Below are 21,650 nucleotides of genomic sequence, written 5' to 3'. Positions count from 1 at the left end.
TGAGTGAAAGGACGGGAACAGGTGTCTAATGAACCACTTTACAATCATCATGTGAGTCTCATATTTGAAATACAATTGCTATGTGGTATCAGCCTGAGGAAAAAAAAGTACTGTAATATTCCCCTACTGTATTTTAGGAACTCAAATAACTCATATTTAGAATAGCAGAATGTTGCTAGTTGGGATATTCTACTGGGGTGTGAAGAATTCTAATATACTAAATTCTACGAGATGTTGACAGATTGTTCCATATGAAAGCAAACTCTCTACCAAAATTCCAGTTTTACTTATCCATGTTTTGATGACACAAATGAATAAAGAAGCAGTTGTAAATGGACAAAAAAACCCCAAACAAATTAATTTGTAAATTCGTTTTTTTATATATTTCGTTTCTGTGTAGAACATGTGAACTTGGTTTATGAAGATCTGATTTCCTTGTTAAAAAGAGATTTTCATTACACATTGAGGTTACATGTTTTTGCACATTATTGCATAACACAGCATATTATGATATTATAACAAAACACTTAGCTTTTATTGAAGAAATAAACAGATAATAGTAAGCTAGACATTTTCAGTAGTCACATATCCTCTTCACATAAATATTTTGTATATGGAGGAAGAGTAAAATAACCGAAGAAACCATTCTGCTTTGTGAGTGAAAATTATATAGTTATACGAAAACACTATATATACTAAGAAGACTACAGGCTTAAACTCTTTGTATTAATTCCATTGCATAGTAATTGCGTATTTATTTATCCATTCATGTGTATAAAGGATAATTATTACAGTATAAGATTCTTGAAGAAAATACTTGAATACGTAGTCATTGTAGTCTTAGCTGTGTTATAAGTAGGGCATCTGATTGAGGGGTGAATTTTTTTTTTTTTCCCATATTCAGGTGAATACTTTTTTCAAAATCGGGTAAAATTATTTAATGAAAAAAATCAGGTGAAATCAGGTGGATTGCTTTATATGTAATCAAGAAAGAATAAATATTCAAGTTGAAATTGGGTTTTATTAAGAAAGAAATAAACAAATGCACAAAGTGTTGAAAACAAAGTTGTCGTCAACAGTTTAAATCCCCTACATATGTATATTTCCACACAATATGGTATGTAGACTTTTGACGACATCTATCTCTCTACCCCCTTTCTTTCTCTCTGTCACACACACACACTGTATATGGAGACGTTTCTCTGTTCCAATCAAGTTTTATTGTACTCCATCCTGTTTTACAAAGAGAAACGATCGACTGTTACATCTATGCATGCTCTTGGCTTAAACACGCTCATAAAACAAATAACTGGGAAGAAAAGTGTAGCTATATTGCTACAATTTTGAAAAAACAAACAACATATATATATATATATATATATATATATATATATATATATATATATTATATATATATATATATATATATATATATATATATATATACACTAAGAAGCCACATTTTTCTAATAGGTAAATCAGTTTACCGTCATCGGCGCCAGTTCTGATCTGTTGCTTTTGAATCACAGACAGCTGCACATGCGTATATTCATATACAGTATGTGCCTATTTGGGCAGGTTTTGGGTTTAACCCAAATGCAGAACAAAGCATTCAGGGGAAAGAAAATCAGATGCCCTTGTTATAAGCTACAAAATATGTGCTGGCTAGAGTTTCCTTGCTTTTCCAGATAATTATGTAGCAGACTGTGAAATACATACACGTATGTACAACGAACAAGATTGACTTTTAGGTGACTCATGTATTCTGCAGCAATTACTAACTGTAAGTGGACTATTCTTTTGCATGTTCTGCATTGAACCAAAATGTAACACTGTTGATGTAGTGTAATGCACCATGGTACACATTCCTACTAATGTTAATCTCAATGGATTCACAAGACACGGAGTGAAGCTATTTCTGCAGGGTACTTCAAATAAGCAAGATGTTTAGGCTGTAGGGAAAACAGTGACTGCATCATATCCCTCTGGAGGCCTCATCCTAGACCTGGCGTGGGTCTCACAGTACAGCTGTCCCTCCACGAAGAAGTAGCCCTTCTGCTTCAGATTCATATTACAGTCAGAGCACACAAAGCATTCAGGGTGGCGAAACTTATCACGGGCCTTCACAATGGTCCCGCTGTAAAGAAAAACAGAATGAACACAACATTTGGCACGGTTTATCTGTAGCGGGATTTTAATGTGATAAAATGTAGGAAAATGCTATTATTCATGAAATAATCTTTTACTTATATATAATTAAAGTCTAATCTGGCAGTAAAGGAATCTGTAGTTTTATTTGTTTATTGATATTGGAACACAGTTAGTATGGTATAATTTGTGCAAAAAAACTTTGCTTTATGAAAGTGAATGAAATACTCACACAATCCCATTGCCACATTTGTCGCACAATGGCAGTTTCTGAACACTTCCGGTAGGTCCACCAACCTTTGTGATGGGTGCTCTCACACTTCTAGTGCCAGTGGGATGAGAACCTGCCAAATTGGGATTAAACAGCTAACATAACCTTTTAAAGTAACTTGAAAACAGACAACTGCTAGTACTGTGGGTCTTTCTGCTGGTGGTCTGTTTCAGTGCACATGTAATGTAAACAGCAATGCCACTCTAAATCTTGTAAACCTGCTCTGTCACAATTTACAACTTATTTTCTTTTTATTTACTTGATCATAACACCAGAATGATAACTATAGAGCACTGTTGTTGCTGCTTCAATCGTAAAAAATAGGCCACTCATCCTTCTTTTTATTTTAATGGTTCATTTTATACAAGTGAGTTTGAAACCTCCCCAGTATGTTTCATTACCATCAATTCTAAATTTATCAAAATGAGAAGACAAAACCAACAATGATCCAGTTAATGCTTACCAGGTTCGTCCTCCATGTAATCCTGCAGTGCTCTGAAGGAGCCAGACTGCCTAGGCATATGGTATTGGTCCTGATTCTCCTGAAGCATTTTGTACACGTGTGACTGCTCGATCGATGGCTCTGGTTCAACACTGCAGGATAAGCACCATCATTAGTTACTACAAGAGCAACTTGTACTTTACTGTTTTTATTCAAAAAGGTTGCTTTGAATTATAATTACAAATTACAATTACTTCACTGCTGTTTTTTTTTTTTTTTAACTGCTCTTAATTGTCAAGTTGACCACATTTCAGAAAATATTAAATAGTTCTGAAAAGTATACACCTACAGAATTCCAACAAATATTCAGCATTATTTAGTTGTATATGCATGTATACATTTTTAAAGCAATAATTCATATTGTACTTTTTTTTTTTTTTTTTTTTTTGGTCTCTGGTGCCTTAGCCCCTAGGGCCTAACACTCCACGTTTCTCCCCAAATAGTTACATGTTAGTTATAAGGCATTTTGATCGAAATTTCCAGTTCTTTCTGAATTCAACTGCAACATGTCCGCCCTTTTATGTGCTATTGCATTCATACACAATCCTCATGAAGAAAGGAAAAAAAAAAATATTGAACACACTCTTTAAATATTATTTTACATTTAGGCTTCAGATCAATGCCTTAGCTATTTGAAAATACCTCACCATGTGTTAAATGCAACCATGCACTTAATATCTGAATGAAATGTTTCTTTACATAAAAATCAGCTCTCAATAGTTACTGTATAGAGGATCTATATTGTTTTTAGTGATTTCAGTTAAAGTGGAAAATGCCTGTCCATATAGAGAGTTCATATTATTAGCATCTGAGTACAATTGTATGGGGGAGTTAAACGGAGCACGTTGACTCTGGAGCCCTGGCAACTTTTGAGGAGACCCTTTCATGGTAACCTTTAAATCTCTGGGGTCGATGATGCTAGAAACTGCAGGGGGGGCTTCTTGCATCCATTAATGATCAAGAATGACAGACACAACAAGGACACCAGCAGAACGACAATGAACAACAAACCAGCACAGGTGATGAGGGAAACAAACACCAGGGACCATGAAACACCATTTACAAGGGAAACATTGTAGAAATTATATGTATGGCAGTTACAAATGTTATTAATAAATGTTGATTATGCTCTAGCAACAGGATGACACACACTCAAATCAAACACAGGCTTCATCATACTACTGTATGCATGCCTTCAATTACAAAAAAGAGACCTTTTCTAAACGTCATTCCCCTTAAAAGATATGCTTCCCCTGTACTTCCACTATATTTTTGAGGTAATGTAAATGCTACTATAAAGTACTTACATAAATAGCCATGCTATCTTGTTTTGGGGATACATGTAAAGATTACCAATATACTTAATGCAATTTTTTAATAAATTAAATGTATTAAATACGATTAAATCATTCCCATGCACAGAAAACAAATTTGAAGCCGGGTTACTAGGTCTAAGTTCATGTTTACCTCATCGCAATTTCTAAACAGGATTTGTTATATAATGCAGATTATGCTTATAACAGCCATACAATGCAGATTGCATGCTATATCGCAAAAACCTAGTGCATATAACCTGCTTTGGCCTGAGACTACGAACGGTTTTGGTCTGACATTAAACTTGTGTTCGAAGTAGCCTAGGTCCTGTAAAAAACAAAGAGATTAGAAAGAGGTTAGGGGTGTTAGTGCATGGGAAGGCTTGGTCACTCTTTAGATTAATGTTCAAAACACTGGTGCTGGTTATGTTCATAGTATTTTTGTTGTTGTTATTTAAAATAAGAGCAAAAGGGTTTTAGATACAGGAAATGTAAGCCTAAAGAGCTGGGCTTATGGACATCAAAGACAAACACAGGATGAAGACAACTGGACATGGATCAATAAAACCCTTACACTCACCCTTCTGGTTTGTCTTGAATGAGGCCGCGTATCTGTCCATGGAGGGCGTCCTGGATGTTGCCGGCAGAGTACAGGCCTATAGGAGTGTTGTAGGCTGAACTCACTACCTGCCTTTTATCGTCAATGCTGGCTGCGGCTACAAATGGCTGGGCTCTCCTATTATGAGCAGCACCGATTGGTTTAAACTCCTGCACATAGAGCCGAACAAAAACACACAACGCTACATTGGCCACAACATGTTGGACTTCAGACGGAGCAACCCATATGGAATGTGTACCTAATATATATAGAGGGCAGTCTTATTTTATCTGCAACATTATATTGTTTTTCAACATAGGCAATACATTTAAAATATGAAAGAAAGTAGGGGTCATTATATTCTATGTGCAGGAAATTATCAGTACAGGCAATATGGGTTACAGTGTCTGCAGGACTGTGGCATTAAATAGTAAACAAAAGGGTTGTTATTGTAATGCGGTGGGTCTAAACCTTGCAAACAGCAACTATAGGGTATGTGTCTCAGGGCATTATTCTATTATCAGCCAGAATAAGACCATTACTGGCCCAAGTGCAATTCATGTTTATTACTGATTTATTGTACTAATTATTTTTAATAGAACTGCCATTTCAGGCTCTTTATATTTTCTAATATTTACTGAAAGTGTTACAGCTCATTTCACCATCTAATCATTAAGAATAACATTGCTCTATAAAACTCATCTTTTCAGTGAGTATCCATGACAAACAAACTATTCCCATGCTTATACTGTTTGTTTACTATTCATGCATTCGCTCTGCTTACTGCAGTTTGCTCTGCTTTTATTATGGTGCTCCTCAGTAAACCTTTATAAGAGATTCAGAAAATGTAGACGGTATATTACCCTGTCTTTTACCCAGGTACACAGAACAAGTTATTGCACGTATCCAAGACAAACATTAACACAGAAACACACCTGAAAAACAAAGTCCAGCTCTTGTGTTCAAGTTAATCTATGCATAGGGGATTCGAGGAGGATTCTGTTGTTTTATTGCATGTTTAGAAGTGTTCAGTGGCTACCTATAGTCAACTTCAGAATGTATTTTTCATGCACTCTTTTCTGTGCCAGGCCCCTGAGCGAATCATGCCTGTCACGAAAAGAGTGCAAGAGAAAGTACGCTCTCAAATTGATTAGAGGTAGCCACAGAACACTTATAAACATAGTATAAGTCACTAAATCTAAGTAAAAAAAAAACAGATGAGTAGCTGATATCAACATATTTAATCTGTTTGTGTTGGTTCCGTTGTGGTTTAAACATTTATAATTACTTTTCAATGACATTCTGAATGTGAGATCCACACTCTCAGTGACATTTTAAGTGTTGCTGTTGCTAGGTTCCAATGGAGACACGATTTCTAATGAAATATTTAAGGGCGTTTGGGGGTTGGTCAACACAGGGTCCCAAAACTGGCTGGCTACGCCCCTGATATTTCATAGGTGTACAGTGCTGTTCATTTAAGACGGTGTATGAAAGGTAAATACATAGTCAATCTCAATGTTGCATGGTACCTACCTGCTGTTCAGCTTCCAAATTGATTTTAAAAGGATTGGCCTTACCACCTTCTGTGACTTGAGGAGACCAAAGCTTGGTTTCTGGTCTGAAATGAGATCAGTAAACGTCATTACTAATGTGAAATCGTTCAACTACCACCTACAGCTGTAATTTCCAGCCTGGGAAATTTTGTATGTCTTAAAAAAAAAAAAAAACCTTCACCACTTAATGACCCCAGCTGTTTCTAAACTGGAGTGCAGACAGTCATAAATCAACATCTAAACAACCACAACATTTATTTCAATATTTTGATTTCATGAGTTTATGAATCAAGAAGCAAGAATGTAATTGTTGGTTCGTAGCCAAGTACAGTTTCCAGGAGCCTGAAAAGGTTCCGATATGCTCAGCCTTGGCTATCTGGCATAAACACTTACTCTAAGCCTAGCAAGCATGGAGACAAGTTTACAGTGGTACAGCACGTGTTAACTATTACACAGCTAACGTATTTGATTGCATTTGATTTTCAGTTGGAATCATATTGTTTTACTGTATTTCCATTCTAATTGAAAAGCTAAGCTGAAAAACAAGTCCAGTCCCATAGTTGAGTCATATGTTTCTAAGCCAGACAAGACTGCTTGCCATTAAAAAGCTATAATAGAGGCGTTGATATAGCAGTACTTAGAAACTGTATTATTTTGCAGTTTAGTTCAAATTAATATTGCAAGTGTATATAAAATAGACGAGTATTCAATTTCTGGAACTCTTGCCAACTTGGACAGTATGTACCAGTAATAGATTTTGTAGACAATGATTTACTGCCATGAATGTCAAAAGAAGAGAATTATTATTTTATAATGTCAATGAATGTTTAGATTAAATACTTTATACCCTCTGAATTTGTAATATTTAAGTAGGTATCTGTATATTATCCCATGACATGTATTCTTAATCAATATATAGTTTCTGTATTCATAACATTTGTGGTAGAATATTTTACCTTTCTGGCAAATCTTTAAATTGCAGCTAACAAAATAATTCCATAAATCGCATTCATTTTGCACTTCCATTAGCTACATGGGTGTCAAATGTACAGTTTTAAAAGAAACACATGCATTTCCATTTAAAAACATATCTGGTACTGCTTTAATCTCAGCAGTGTCTTTTGGGTCAAAGCATGCCACTGGCTAAAATCATATCAGTCAACAGGGGAAGCAGCTGATTGGTTATTGACAGGAAAGAAGCCAGTGAAGGGATGGGGACAATTTTACTCTCCAGGTGAAATGACCCAGGAAGTACAAGACAGTCTAAAACAGGGGTGTCCAATCATGGTTTAACAGGTGAAATGATACAATTGACTACTTCAGTGTCTGGATGGAAATTTAGTTGGTTCAATGAAATAATTTAGAACAGGGTTGGGACAGGGGTTGGGGTGCAAGGGCCAACTTTGGACACCCTTGTTTAATATCATGGTTTGTAAACAGAGGTTTGTTTACCCTAGTGTGGTACCAGCATGAAAATAAATGTTTGCCAGAATGTGTGTTTCTTTGAAAACTGCACATTTGAGACCTATATAATAAGTGAATGAGCGTGCAGGAGAAATCTTATCGGATTATATCATGAAGCTACAATTACTTTAAGAAAGTCTGTTTTAGCAAGAAAGTGCACCCCTAGTGGTAAAATATATACTGGCTTCATCAGTTATGGGTTAATTGACATGAGTGTTTGCTTTTTGTCAAGACATTTCTGCCTCGGGAAATACACGTGGACATGGTACCTTTTTGCATTTACATGTAAAGCCTTGCAGTTTCCTGGGAACACCTACTTTTCCCCGAACACTATGCAAATGAGGGAAAGGGGAAGGTGGGTCATATTTAAATTAGCAACGCATAAGGCCCAGTTCAATTCTTGTGCTGTTTACTGTGAAAGTCCTCAAAATACTCTTTACATGTGCAGTTTCACGGGAGAGAATCCACGTGTCATTGTGTTTGATGTAAATGGGTATTAAAGATCTAATTTGCTGAGGGATAGTGCCTGATTTTTTAATACTTTGTTTTAGTGTTGTCACCCACACTGGGTTTTAGGGAAGAAGGAGATAAAAGGGGGGTTACCTGCAAAATCAATCTGAAAAGAAAAATACTGCATACAAAAAATGTACTTTCCTGCTGCCATCTTTGGACCATGGTAACTTATTTATTCCCATGAGGCTTTAGGTAAGTGAGCTAATTAACAGTTTTACGAGAAATCAGTATTTCCATGTGTAAGTGGGCATTGATTTCATGAGCATTTCCTTGATTCTTACAGGTAAATGAGACTTTACTGTTAAAATAGTGCAACCGTTTTTTGGGGCATTTTCACAAGCTTTCCCTGTTTACATGCATTGCATTTCCAATTCACGTTGAGACAAACCACTCACGTAAACTGACCCAATGTCTGCAGAAAAAATAATAACACCACCACATAAACAGGCAATGGGATAATTAACAGATAGAAATAAATATTCAGAAGGTTAAAAGTTTCCTTTCATATACATGCTAAAGTGCACTGCTCACTATAAATTGCTTTTTATAATTTAATGTTTGTGCATTCTTTTCTGAACTTGTCTCTCTTGAACATGAAGCCCCTTTATTATGAGCTGTTATAAAACAGCCCTGTCATAGGAACATGCAAAGGAGGTATTTGTTAGTTAAAGTAGAGTTGTCAAGTGTATGACATTATTTAGAATAAACCATCAAATGTTGTTAAAATTTGTGCAAGTACCTGTCTTCTATTTCTATACTGACATTTCTATTTACTGAGTCAAGTTTTTTTCAGTCTGCCTGTTGTTAATAAAATATAATGTGATATTTGTTAAAATGCTTGGTCGTGGTTATTCTACAAATACTGCTGAATGTCCTTTAAACCTGTAGATTTATGTATGACACCAATGCTTTACGCATTCCAGTTTGATGTTGTTACCTCTCGATCTTCAGATTCAGTTGTTTTGTGGAATCCTTGATTATATTCTGAGCTTCGCAATGAGTCATGCTTTCTGTTGTTACACCATCAATGGAAAGAATGATGTCACCAGGGCAAAGGTTGGCTAGTGATGCCTTGCTTCCTGGAGTAATCTAAACCAAAAGAGAGGGGAAAATACAGAAATAAAAAATAATACTTACTAAATGAACACACATGTTTTGATTTTAATCACTTCTTCTGAGTTCCCAAATTTAAAAATAGACATTGCCATACAAGGGAATGTTTATTCAGTATAGTGAAGTCTTTACTGCTTTAGCATGATTCCTACCAACTGTTTGGTTACAGAAATTATGTAAATAAAAGAGTACCTCTGTATTCACATTTCAATTAACTTGCTTTGGGTTTCAAAATAAAAATAAGCTATAATCATGTACATTTAAAATATATATTGGTATGGCATTTAATTATGTCACACACTATGACCTATGATTGCCACATTTATGGATAGCTACTTGTGCAAATGTTTTCAATTCAATGTACACATTCAACGCTCTAGTATTCATTTGAAAATGATTGCAGACTGGTCATATTATTTTATATTTAACAAAATAACTTACTGGCACTTAGTGAAAAGTATGTGAATTAAAGTGCCAGTCTATTCTAAAGCAATAGATACAACTAAACACAGCTTCAGACACTTGGGAACAAACCCTGCTGATCTGTTGACTTTGGTTGCTATACAATGTTGTTTTAATCTTGTTTGCATTTATACCTTACAATACTATTTTTTTCTACTTTTGTTTTATTTACAGTGGCTGGGATATTGCTTCCCCTTCAAGGGTGTCATTCCTCCAGTTACAACCACACTGTGGTAACACAGAATAAACCAATGGTAAAGAGGGGGCTGTGTTCTCATTCACTCCATACCACACTGACAAAGGCCTGCAGGGTTGCTGAAGGCTCAACTCCCAGTCAAAGTTTTTAGATAATCTCTGCAATATCAAGTCATTTTTATATTACATTATCATTTTTTGGCTATTTTATGCCAATTCTATTACAAATAATGTATCTCATAAAATATATTTGATAGTCAGATGTTTTTATGTAGAAAATTGGTGGCAGACAGACCAGAGGAGATCATCTAAGTCTAGGGTTCTTGCATTGGAATCGCATAAAGGCTAGGATTGACTGATCACTTCAAGCACAATGAAACAAACAAATATCTATACTGTTTCATAGGTCTGTTCTTTGCCAAATTTCTACTATGGTCCAGCTTGAATATTGTGTTACAAAAGGGTTTTGAGGTGGGGACTACACAGACTCATTATAATCAATGTGGAAAGATCTATGCTTTATTAAAATGCTAAAACAAATCTAAATCAATTGCTTGTACAATAACCAATTTGATTTGGGTTGATGTTAAATTGTTACAAAATTAGTACTAATTAGGGGTAAAAACCTTTGAATAGTACAGTAATACTAATCACCCTAGCAGACTCTTGTCAAATAGACTACAGTACAACCCTGTCATTACTGGTGTTTGAGATAGTTCGGTTTCTTAAAGGGCTCAAATGTTCAAAATGTATTCCAATCCCTTTGTGAATCCAACATCTTAGGTGAAAATATGCCATTGTCTTCTAACTCTGATTTGTCTTTAGTTGATCTCTTCAAATTAACAGCATACCTTAAAATAAAAAATAAATTTTCCCTCCCTTCTTAAGTTAAAACATATTAAGCTACAGTACAGCTATGTCCAAAAGCATTGCATCACCCGATAAAATTAATTAATGTTACTTCATAAAGTCGAATGAAACCTGCTGAATAATGTTACATATTGAATTATATACCGCTTTGTAGTTTTTCATATACTTAAAGAAAAACTGAAAAAAATAAAAAAAGAACATTAATTTGTAGAAATAACAACTCTCCTTTTTTATTTGAAAAAATATAGCAGCGTTTCTGATTTGGCACCACACTGTTTAGCACCAGGGTAGTAGTAGAAGTCGTAATAGCATGGAAATGCAACGGACTGGTTCGTAGCATTAAAACCACTGTGAGTCCAAATATGACCATTTTATAATTAGAGTACCATTCTACCAGTAATTAGAAGCACTGACTACCATTGCCTCTCAGTGCAAGACCACTGCATTGCCATTGCAGATAATTGTGTTAACTAGTCTTAAATATTAAAATGAAGAAAGTAGTATAAAGTGCTGTATATTTTAGAAAGGCACTTGTTCATATACTCCAGCATCTTGTCCTTTCCTATTTTCTTTTTGCATGAAAAATGACAGCAGTGGTAAGTGCCCACATATATTGGAGGACAATATTTCTACATTACCTCCACAAGGAATGTGTGTCTCCATGGAGACACATGGAAAGACATTTCAAAAGTACACAGAACCATGGAAATACTGCAGAACTTAAAAAAAAAAAAATGAAATCAAAATGGATTTCTGCAGAGACCTATTCATAAGGTGCAGGGCATTGGGGTTTGTAGAAAAGCACAAATACTCCATGTAAAAAAAGTTTACGTGAAATTCCATTTAAGTTCCTTGGAAACTGGAGCATTCAGATACAGTTCACATAGAAATACATTCACACCAAATACATTTTTTGTCCTACATATTTGGTTACATACAGTATATGTGCTAGGTTTTGTACTATATGGTGTAACTGGGGGAGGGTGATAACATTATGTATATAGAAAGAATAAATTTGACAGGTTAATTTGATATCTTAAACAGTGTGTTACTGTACCACTCATTGTTAAATTCAACCAGAAAACCTTTTGCCATAAAAGACTAAATAAGTGAAGGCATGCATTGCAATGAAAAAGTGAAAGGATTTGAATGCAATTAGTTTTAATATGTCCCTTGAATAAACAGATTGGAAATTATCTCTAATAAACATAGAAGCTCAGCAGTGTGACCTCCATTGTCTTCACGTCAGGACAGTAAATCATTATCAAACTTTTCAAATGAAATGCACATGAGTTACCAATAGGCACAGAGTCTGCATTATCTGGAAGAGCTAAACATGCTCTGGTTCGTAACCTTATAAAATAGAAATCTCTTCATGTTACTTGCTTAATGTTCCTGAGTGGCGCATCCAGTAAAGGTGCTTTGCGTGAGTGCAGGATGTGCCCTATAGCCTGGATGTCCCCGGTTCAAGTCTGGGCTATTCCACAGCCGACCGCGGACGGGACTTCCCAGGAGGCGGCGCTCAATTGGCTGAGCGTCGCTGGGGGGGCGGGTTGGCTTATGTCGGCCAGGGTGTCCTCAGCTCACCGCACACCAGCGACCCCTGTAGTCTGGCTGGTGCCTGTGGGTTTGCCTGTTAGCTGCCCGGGAGCTGCATTGTCCTCCGTGTGTAAAGAAGCAGTCGGCTGACAGCACACGTTTCGGAGGACAGCGTGTGTTAATCTTCACCGCTCTCGAGTCAGTGCAGGGGTGGTAGCTGAGCCTAAATAATAATTGGGCATTTCAAATTGGGAGAAAATAAATAACAAAAAATAATTGGCAACGACTAAAATTATATAAAAAAATATATATATTTTGTAGCCAAATGAGCGCCTAAGGATTCTTTATCAGAAGGGGACCAGTGCAAGGCAGTGACACATTCATACAGTTACTGTACCATTTTTAATGATAAGAACATACTGTATATTTCTTATTTCTTAACGGAAAGAGGTTTACAGGCAGGAAAGCAATCTGGCATGCTTAATTGATGTGCAAGACCATGGTGTGCGGGTTTATAGAAAGGGGCTGATGTTGTGCCAACATGTCAAGTTCAAGAGAAGTTTTTTTTAAGTTTCATATTTCTCAATTTTTATATTACGTGGATTATCAATTGTGTTTTTCCCCTTCATTTCATTTTCATAAAATGTACAGGATAAACACTGGTTTAATCTTCATGTTTGTTTCAGGGGTGTTTGCTGTCTTACAATGGAAGTAAAAAGAAATCCTAGGATAGTACTGTAAGAATACTGCCTCACCTAAATAATAAATAATACCTTCATAAGATTAAGAGGGAGCTTAAATGCCTAGATTTGTGTTGTAATGTTGCTGTTATTAGATCTGTAAGGATGCATTCATCAGAGTGCGGTCAGACTACAGCTGAGGGAGACTCATTTCTCATTCACTGCGTGCTGATCTACTTGCTAAGACATTTCACCTTCCTTCAAGCAGGGTTCTTGACACTGGACCTGACACTACCCTCCATTCCCATTCCTCTTGCAGGGTCATTCCCGAAGCATTTGTCTATCTTTGCAGCTGCTTCTATCTTGTAGTGAAGGAGACAGCTCCCTGCTGCATGATAGAGTTCCCGTATTAGGTGTTTTGAGCGAGACACTCCTGTTCTATTTTAACAGCAAATTGACAGAGTATGAGATCAGTGGTACCGTAGTGGATTATTACCACATTACGTAAACCCTGAAAAGTCTTAAAGAAGTGTAAATCAACATTTTAAAATCCATTTTCTTACTTCTTATCAGCAATATTTTCATTGGTGCCCTTTTTCAATTTAGGTTTTTACAGTAATAATCTGGTACTTTAATTTAAGCTATGCAGATATTTCAAAATAGAAAACATAATAATTAAAGTAGCTGATGTCTCCTACTCCTAATCACTCCCTATTGTTGTACAGTGTATTGATTTGAATGCAATTAGACCACGGCGTCTACAACAAATGAACTGATTAGGCTCCAGGAAACAGATGTTGAATCTTTTTTTTTTTTTTTTATGTATAGCATTTATTAAAAAAAAAGAAAATCAGCAACATATTTTCATTATATTACCCTGAAAGGAGGGCTAACTTAGAGGTTGCTTATGGTAATAAGAGGTAAGAAAATAGTGTTGGTTATTACAGTAACTATTCGAACGGTAACAATTTAAAACTATGTACATTAACATGCCTTGAAATTACATTTCATGTGAATCTCATCTGTTCATTTTTAATAATTAATTCCCTCCCAGTCAATCACACCAAAAACAATTTTTTTCAAAAGAGAAAGCAACGTATAGTCCTAAAAAAAACAACCAACAAAACACACACACACACACACACACACACACACACACATACCCAGAGCCTTTCTAAAACTAGCCTCAAACTACATTTTTCTGATTTCAACAAATACAATACAAAATAAATTCATGTTCTACCTCGCTTATCAAAATGCCTAAAAATAAGTGTTTTAATCATGTAAAATGTAGTTTTAACACACCAAATACAGCTACTTTGTCTACCAGGCAGCCATTTTTAATTTTAGTTATGCTTTCTACTGACTTCAACCTTTCACAATAAAAAAAAAAAAAAAAAAAAAAAAAAAACACGTCTACAAATATATCAACACTTTCCCAATAAAAAAAAAAGTTTTTCAGTAATAAATGGTAAAAACGTATTTTTAGAATAGACTTTTATTTCAAACAAACATCTCACAAAGTTAAATATACAGTATTACCACAACCATAGGTGCCAGAACCTCTTGAACAGTACTGGTGCTGTAGCTTACAATGGTCAGGTGACACACATCAACCAAAATAATTTAATAAACATTTACCATCCTAGTGTACCACAGGACACCAACCGCAAAACTGATAAAATACAAACCACATATTACATCTAGTATTTAAAAGGATATGTCCATGTTCGACAAACTGAATACACTGGCCAATTTCCAACTGCAATGTTAACGTACAACTATGATTACATTTTTCAACGTAAGATGTAAAAAAAAAAAAAAGAAAGAAAAAACAAACTCCAAACATTATAGTACTATATTATGAACACATTGAATATTTTATTCTATACAAAATAACACCCTGCATATAAATTAAAGCATTTTCTTATTGTGTGATGGTTTGAGGTCTGATGAGTATTAAAACTGGCTTGCCAAAGTAGGCTTCTCTGTGCACATTCTTTGCTATAAACCTGTCCATAATTTTTCCAGCAATCACTGTATTACTTGTCTTTGTGTCTCCTGGACAAACAATGTAATATGTTGCTTTGTTATATTTTCTTTTTTGGTGGCAGTGAAATTAAGATTTTCTCTGCCTCATCCACAATAGTATTGTCTTCTAAAACATTAGTTTTCCATTCTTTAATTATCCTAGTTCTCTGTATATTTCCCACCTTAAAAATAATCTATTTCTCGATCTGAAAAAAGAAAACGTTAGCTCACAGCAAAAGTAAAGGCTCCAATCAGAATTTGCGTGCGGTTACACACTACTGGCTGTCTGTGTGTCTGTCACTGAATGGGATGATGTATCCCTCTCCCCCAGTCCTATTGCAGTCATGTCTGCTGTGAAAATTCTGCCTTTTTGAGGTCTGACTGACAAACTTGAATTTACGACTTGTATCAGGGCAACAAATATCCACAGAAAGTATACCATAATACACCTTTCTTAACAGCTGAGAGTCTGACGATTGTTAAGAGAATGTTTTGAAAGTAGAAACATATGTTTTAAAATGTACTCAAATTATTTTTTTTAGAAATGTCCTCATAAGTGTAATTTAGTGATCTCCTTCCTGAAAACTGTTAAATTACCAGTGGTAACCACAACCCTGAGGAACAGTATTTTTTTATATAAATACTGTGTATGGTTCTGATTTTAGACCAAATTGTTTGATGGGTGCGCAGGCTCGTCTCCTTCAGATTCTTTACTGGAATCAGTACGGAGAAGTTCACCATCAGAGAGATCTGTCAATGCATCAACATCATCTGTAATTTTTTTTTTTTCTTTCAGGTCGATAAGCACTTTTTGTTATGTAAAGCAATTGAGTATGCTCTCCAGTAATGCCTGTGCATTGAATCCATGGTATTGGGTAGTCGAAACCTAAGACGCTGAAATCTTGCACTACGCAAAAAAGTGCCTCTATTGGCATGGAGCTTTAGTGAAATGTGTTTTCATTGGGGAGTCAGTTAATATTTTGTTAATTTCTTTTGGGTTTATGGACAATTTGGATGATTTAGTATGATTTCTGGTAAGCTTTGTTCGCCGAATCTCCAGACAAAAAATTAAAAACTAAAACTCACTCATCTAGCTTTCTGTCCATCTAACTATACTTTTGTTTTGAAACTTGCTATATTGGCTAAATAAAACCCTACCTGATTGGTTGTTGAAGCCTTTAGAGATGTCAATCATTTGGTAAGCAACCAATGGTTGTTTAAAAAGGCCTAAAAATGGGCATCTAACCCCCCCCCGGCTCCGATGCCTCTGCAATATGGATGTCCTGCTCTTAAAAAAAGATGATTTATAATAATTTAACATTAACAGTATACATTTTATGAACTGGTGTCTTAATGTTTGAATATGTCCTTTTGGGTGGGCTTTGGTTGACAGAATTACTCACTTCAGTTTATCACTAGATAGAAAAATGCATTTTGGCCAGCTGATACTAATGTTTCTTCAACAACGTCATTATTCCCATTTTAGCACAAGCGACCCCATACTGAGACAGCATCCATTTTCTTTCAAAAATCAAATCAAACCAAATCATGGCTTAAAAGGTCAAAATATAGTTTAGAGTTGTGCAAAACAAAATGAAAAAAGTTATTTACAAACCACTAACCAAGATCATGCAACAGTCTCTTGAAACAGGGGTGGAAAATTGTAAACCGATAACTGATACCGATCCACAAAAAGGGAAACAAAACCGAACCAGGTAACTACAGACCAATAAGCCTGACTTCTATTATATTTAAACTTATGGAAACTATAATAAGATCCAAAATGGAAATTTTTTTGGAGGATGCCACATCGATAATGGATAATTGCAAAGTATATGACATGGTTTATTTAAATTTACAGAAAGCTTTTGACAAAGTCCTGAAAAAAAGATTAATTCTGTGAATGCAGTACGGATTCAAGGAAATGCATGTACATGGATTAGGGAGTGGTTAACATGTAGAAAACAGAAGGTACCGATTAGTGGAGAAACCTCAAAATGGAGTGAGGTAACCAGTGGTGTACCACAGGGATCAGTTTATTAAGTCCTCTGCTATTCCTAATCTACATTATGACTTAGATTCTGGTATAGTAAACAAACTTGTTACATTTGCAGATGAGACAAAACTAGGAGGAGTGGCAAACACCGTTTCAGCAGCAAAGGTCATTCAAAATGATCGAGACAGCATTCAGAAAAATAAAGCCAACAAAATGCTCAGATATATAGTGAAGTGTGTTGAATTTAAATCAAGGGAAGTAATGTTAAAACTTTACAATGCATTAGTAAGACCTCATCTAGAATACTGTGTTCAGTTCTGGTTACAAAAAGGATATTGAGCGACCAGAATTATCCAGGGTTTAAAAGGCATGTCATATGCAGACAGGCTAAAATTCTTGAATCTATTCAGTCTTGAACAAAGAAGACTACGCAGCTATCTGATTCAAGCATTCCAAATTCTAAAAGATATTGAGAATGTCGACCCAAGGGACTTTTTCGACCTGAAAAAAGAAACAAGGACACACAGGGGTCACAAATGGAGATTAGATAAAGCAGCATTCAGAACAGAAAATAGGAGGCACTTTTTTACACAGAGAATTGTGGGAGTCTCAAACCAACTCCCCAGTAATGTTGTTGAAGCTGACACCCAGGGATCCTTCAAAAAGCTGCTTGATGAGATTCTGGGATCAATAAGCTACTAACAACCAAACGAGCAAGATGGGCCGAATGGCTCATTTGTAAACGTTCTTATGTTCTTAAAACCACAATCTGCTTACTTTCAGTTTTTATAAACAGATGTAATTCATAAGACAGAAAAAATACATAGTTTAATAAACATGTCAGGGTATTTTACACAATTCACTCTATTAACAGACAACGGAGTGAATCTGCTGACCAGAAATGTCTGCAAAAGAAAAAAAAAAATTAAATATATTGGTATATAAAACACAGCTAAATCATGAAATAAACTGATCATGTGGTTTGTGTTCTGTTCACATAATTTTATGAGTAGTGCCCTGTGACACACTGATTTTATTTTCTCTTAGATATTAAGACACAAAATGGGTTCTGGAACCAAAGCTGAGACAATTGTAAACCTTTCATTTGATTCAGTTAAAACATGATACTATGAAAATATGTCTAGTTGGTTGTCTTCACAGTTAACTTAATTAACATAAAACAACTGTGTTAATGCTGCAAATACAATAATTTAAAATGAGAGAAAAGACAGGTATAGTGCAAATCGGAAAGTGAGTTTTCATAGTGATATTAAACAAAGGTTTATTGATCCATCTGTAAATCTTTTATGAACTTTTCATTGTATTATATACGTAAACTGTGATGATATTACAACCTTTTAATTCTGGTGGCTCTTTCACTGAATGCATGAGGATTTTTTTTTTTTTTTTAAGTTCAGTGCAGCCAGCTCACAGATTTTATGTGACTTGTGACAGAAATATTTATGTATACTTTAGACTTCTCTACCTTTTTAGGTATCACTGTTCTTGGCACATAATTATGTCACCTTTTGGCACTACATTTGCTTCAGCAACTCATTTAGTGTTGTCTTTCAGTGTTTGTTCTGGCTAATGACAGAACAGCTTTAGGAGATGACATCTGCTCTTGAAACAGGTGTGATGATCCCTGCAGTGTTTCGTTTCAAATGTCTTAGCAAACTTTACACATTAAGTTCCTATGAGCGCATTTAACCTGTTTAGAGTCTTAATAAATGCCTATAATTAGTACCTATTAGAATTAAATGTTTGCATATCAGTAATTTAATCATAAAATAACTCCATGTATAAATATGAATTTTTTTAAACAGCCCAGTATAGGGAAAGAGAGAGAGAGAGAGAGAGAGAGAGAGAGAGAGAGAGAGAGAGAGAGAGAGAGAGAGAGAGAGAGAGAGAGAGAGAGAGAGAGAGAGAGAGAGAGAGAGAGAGAGAGAGGAGACTGTGAATACAAGTTTTTGGTCACAGAGAGGTAGGTTCTGATGACACTACAGACCATGAGAGCGATGCTATAGTGGACTAGCCATCACAAGCTACTGAGATGTGACCAAAAACAAATCCAACAAAACAGGCTGTCTGTGTTTTGTCAACTTATTGTCAATCAGCCGTAAGTCACAGTTTTGTACAAAAGTTATTCACGAGCCAGAACTGTTAATTATTACTTTTTTCATGGGTTGAGTGTGGGTTGCAGAAGACAACCATAAATATATTCTGGGTATACTGTAGCTTGCTTATGCAAACGATTGCACTAAGAACTCCAGGGTTTGTTACAAAGAGTTTATCAACAGCAGTATCTTCAATTATATATTATTCTTAAAAGGAAAAGGTCTTCTGTTTCAGTTGTCCATGAATGTCCATTTTCAAACACCAGACATTTCTGAAACCATGAATTGTAAAGATTTTAATCAGCTGTGAGTAAATGCTCGGTTGTTTTTATTTGGGTACAGCAGCTTCTAGACTACCAAATATCTTCACCTAATATTCATTTTTAATACAAGAATGAGGAAAGAACATGCTAAATACAGCCAGTTTCTGAAATTTGAATTGAGAAGTGTGAATTCAAAACTAGAGTTAGACTTTCATATTTCACATATAAAGACATAATTTGAAAATAAGGCCACAGAGGAATGAGGCAGCCTGAAAGTCACTATGAAAGGCGTTATAGAAATTAGACTGATTGATTGATTGACAGTCAACTAAAACAAGTTTGAGATTGGATAAATACTGTTAGCAGATATTCAAATCACTGGTAAGCAAAGAAAGCATCCCCAGATGGTCAATCTGATAGCAAACCATCTGGGCTGTGAAAACAGTTACTTATTCCTAAGAAGAGATAATGGGGATCTTAATTCACATTGTGACTCTTTTTTTGTCTTTGTTAACTTTATCCAAAGAAACACAGTAAATTGCCAAAAGAGATTCTGTTGTACATTTACCATATTCTGCCATCGCTGAAACACACCCAGCACAGATCATTCAATATATTTATATACAAAACACTTTTATAAATATTTATTTAAAATTACTCACCCTTGATATGGTCAATGGCTGATTAAAATCCTTTCCACCAGTCAGTCTGAATCCCCAAGGAGCCGGACCTTGCAAAGTTACATTCTGCGGCATTTTTGCTACTTATTTTTATATACTTCTGTGCTAGGTAACAGAAATAATCATTAATAGCTGAACTGCCCTCCCAAAAGGAACAATTGCTCCTCCAAAGCTGTGCTTCAGCAGCCCCTGTCCTGGATCCTTTTAAGATCCTTCTTCGGGTGCCGGAGTGGCCCCTCCTACTGGATGAGGTCATCTGGCAGCCAGTGGACCTGGAACAGCAGCAGCACCTTCTGTCTCTCAGGCCTCTGCTGGACTCTTCTCAACAGCCTCACAGACATCTGTGCACAGCTCCATATCAAATGACACACACACACATTCGTTATGAGATCAAAGGTGATGACCTGAAGCACATGGCTTGTCTATGAAATAATGGCAGCAGTACCAGATTATATTTATTATGAAATCTCTGCTGTCAACAGCAGACTATTATACATTTATTTAAAAAAAGAAACTACTTGATAGTAGTAGACTGATTTACTCTATTTTAAAAATGTTGCCTTTATATCACCAGCTGACTTTTAAATATATATGGTATCGTTGTTTATGACCCACTTTATTTTCTTGTTCTACTCTGTGTCATATTTTCAAGAGGGATGGAACATCTGTGCTTTTCATTTTAGGGCTTCAAATGTTTACTCATTTTGGTATGTCTGAAAGTTTGATTGAATAAGCATAGAGACTCCCGAATCATTAAATATACATTTTAATATCAGAAATTTAAATTGCAGAGAACATTTACTGCATTTCAAATATCAAAAATGTTGTTTTGTTCTGTTTGCTATGCCAGTTATATAACTATGTACATCTAAAATGAGCCTGCAAAAATACTAATAGTTACAGTACTGCATATTGCACAAATTCCCATACAAGTTCTGTGTATTGCACACTTATATTATCCACTTATATTCCTGCCCTACTTGTGGAAGTTTTATTTCAAGGAGTATATTGTGGGACATTTACAGTTTGTAGTCTGCTGCCAAGAGTTCCTTTTTTTCTCTAAAATTAGAGAAAGAGGTCTCACAGGAAAGCGGTCAGTATGATAAATAGAAACTATTACACTGAGATAGGCGTGCACCTTATTTTTATCTTTTTTTTAATCCAAGTATTTTATTAACTTTCTTTGCTGTCACTACAAGGACAACCTTGCTGTAATTCAACAGTGCAGCTAAGATCATACCACACTGACACACTCATAAGACAGTTGCACGCTTCACTGAAACTTGAATGCCCTTATAGAGTTTAAAAGGCTTATTAAAATGTGCACTCACTGAAAATAATG

At 35.4% G+C, this 21,650-nt stretch overlaps 1 protein-coding gene across 2 annotated transcripts; it reads right to left on the bottom strand.

The window, feature by feature from the left end:
- Nucleotides 1-1,447: 1,447 nt before the first annotated feature.
- Nucleotides 1,448-20,525, bottom strand: LOC121320417 (PDZ and LIM domain protein 3-like). 2 transcript variants are annotated; one of them, XM_041258738.1, is made up of 7 exons: nucleotides 20,291-20,525; nucleotides 9,300-9,451; nucleotides 6,366-6,450; nucleotides 4,495-4,562; nucleotides 2,883-3,013; nucleotides 2,381-2,492; nucleotides 1,448-2,137 (listed from the first exon to the last, which is right to left on the bottom strand). In XM_041258738.1, exons 1-7 carry the CDS (start codon nucleotides 20,381-20,383, stop codon nucleotides 1,948-1,950), a joined length of 831 nt encoding a protein of 276 aa, XP_041114672.1. In that variant the 5' UTR covers nucleotides 20,384-20,525; the 3' UTR covers nucleotides 1,448-1,947. The 2 variants fall into 2 exon arrangements, with proteins under 2 accessions (XP_041114672.1, XP_041114663.1); XM_041258729.1 differs by lacking the exon at nucleotides 4,495-4,562 and adding an exon at nucleotides 4,815-5,002 and having other exon boundaries at nucleotides 1,449-2,137; nucleotides 20,291-20,522.
- Nucleotides 20,526-21,650: the final 1,125 nt, after the last annotated feature.

The sequence above is a fragment of the Polyodon spathula genome, chromosome 1 (genome assembly GCF_017654505.1).
Source record: "Polyodon spathula isolate WHYD16114869_AA chromosome 1, ASM1765450v1, whole genome shotgun sequence".
Lineage (NCBI taxonomy): Eukaryota > Metazoa > Chordata > Actinopteri > Acipenseriformes > Polyodontidae > Polyodon > Polyodon spathula.
The sequence above is the reverse complement of the archived record's forward strand: the minus strand, read 5'-3'. Positions and strand labels throughout refer to the sequence as shown.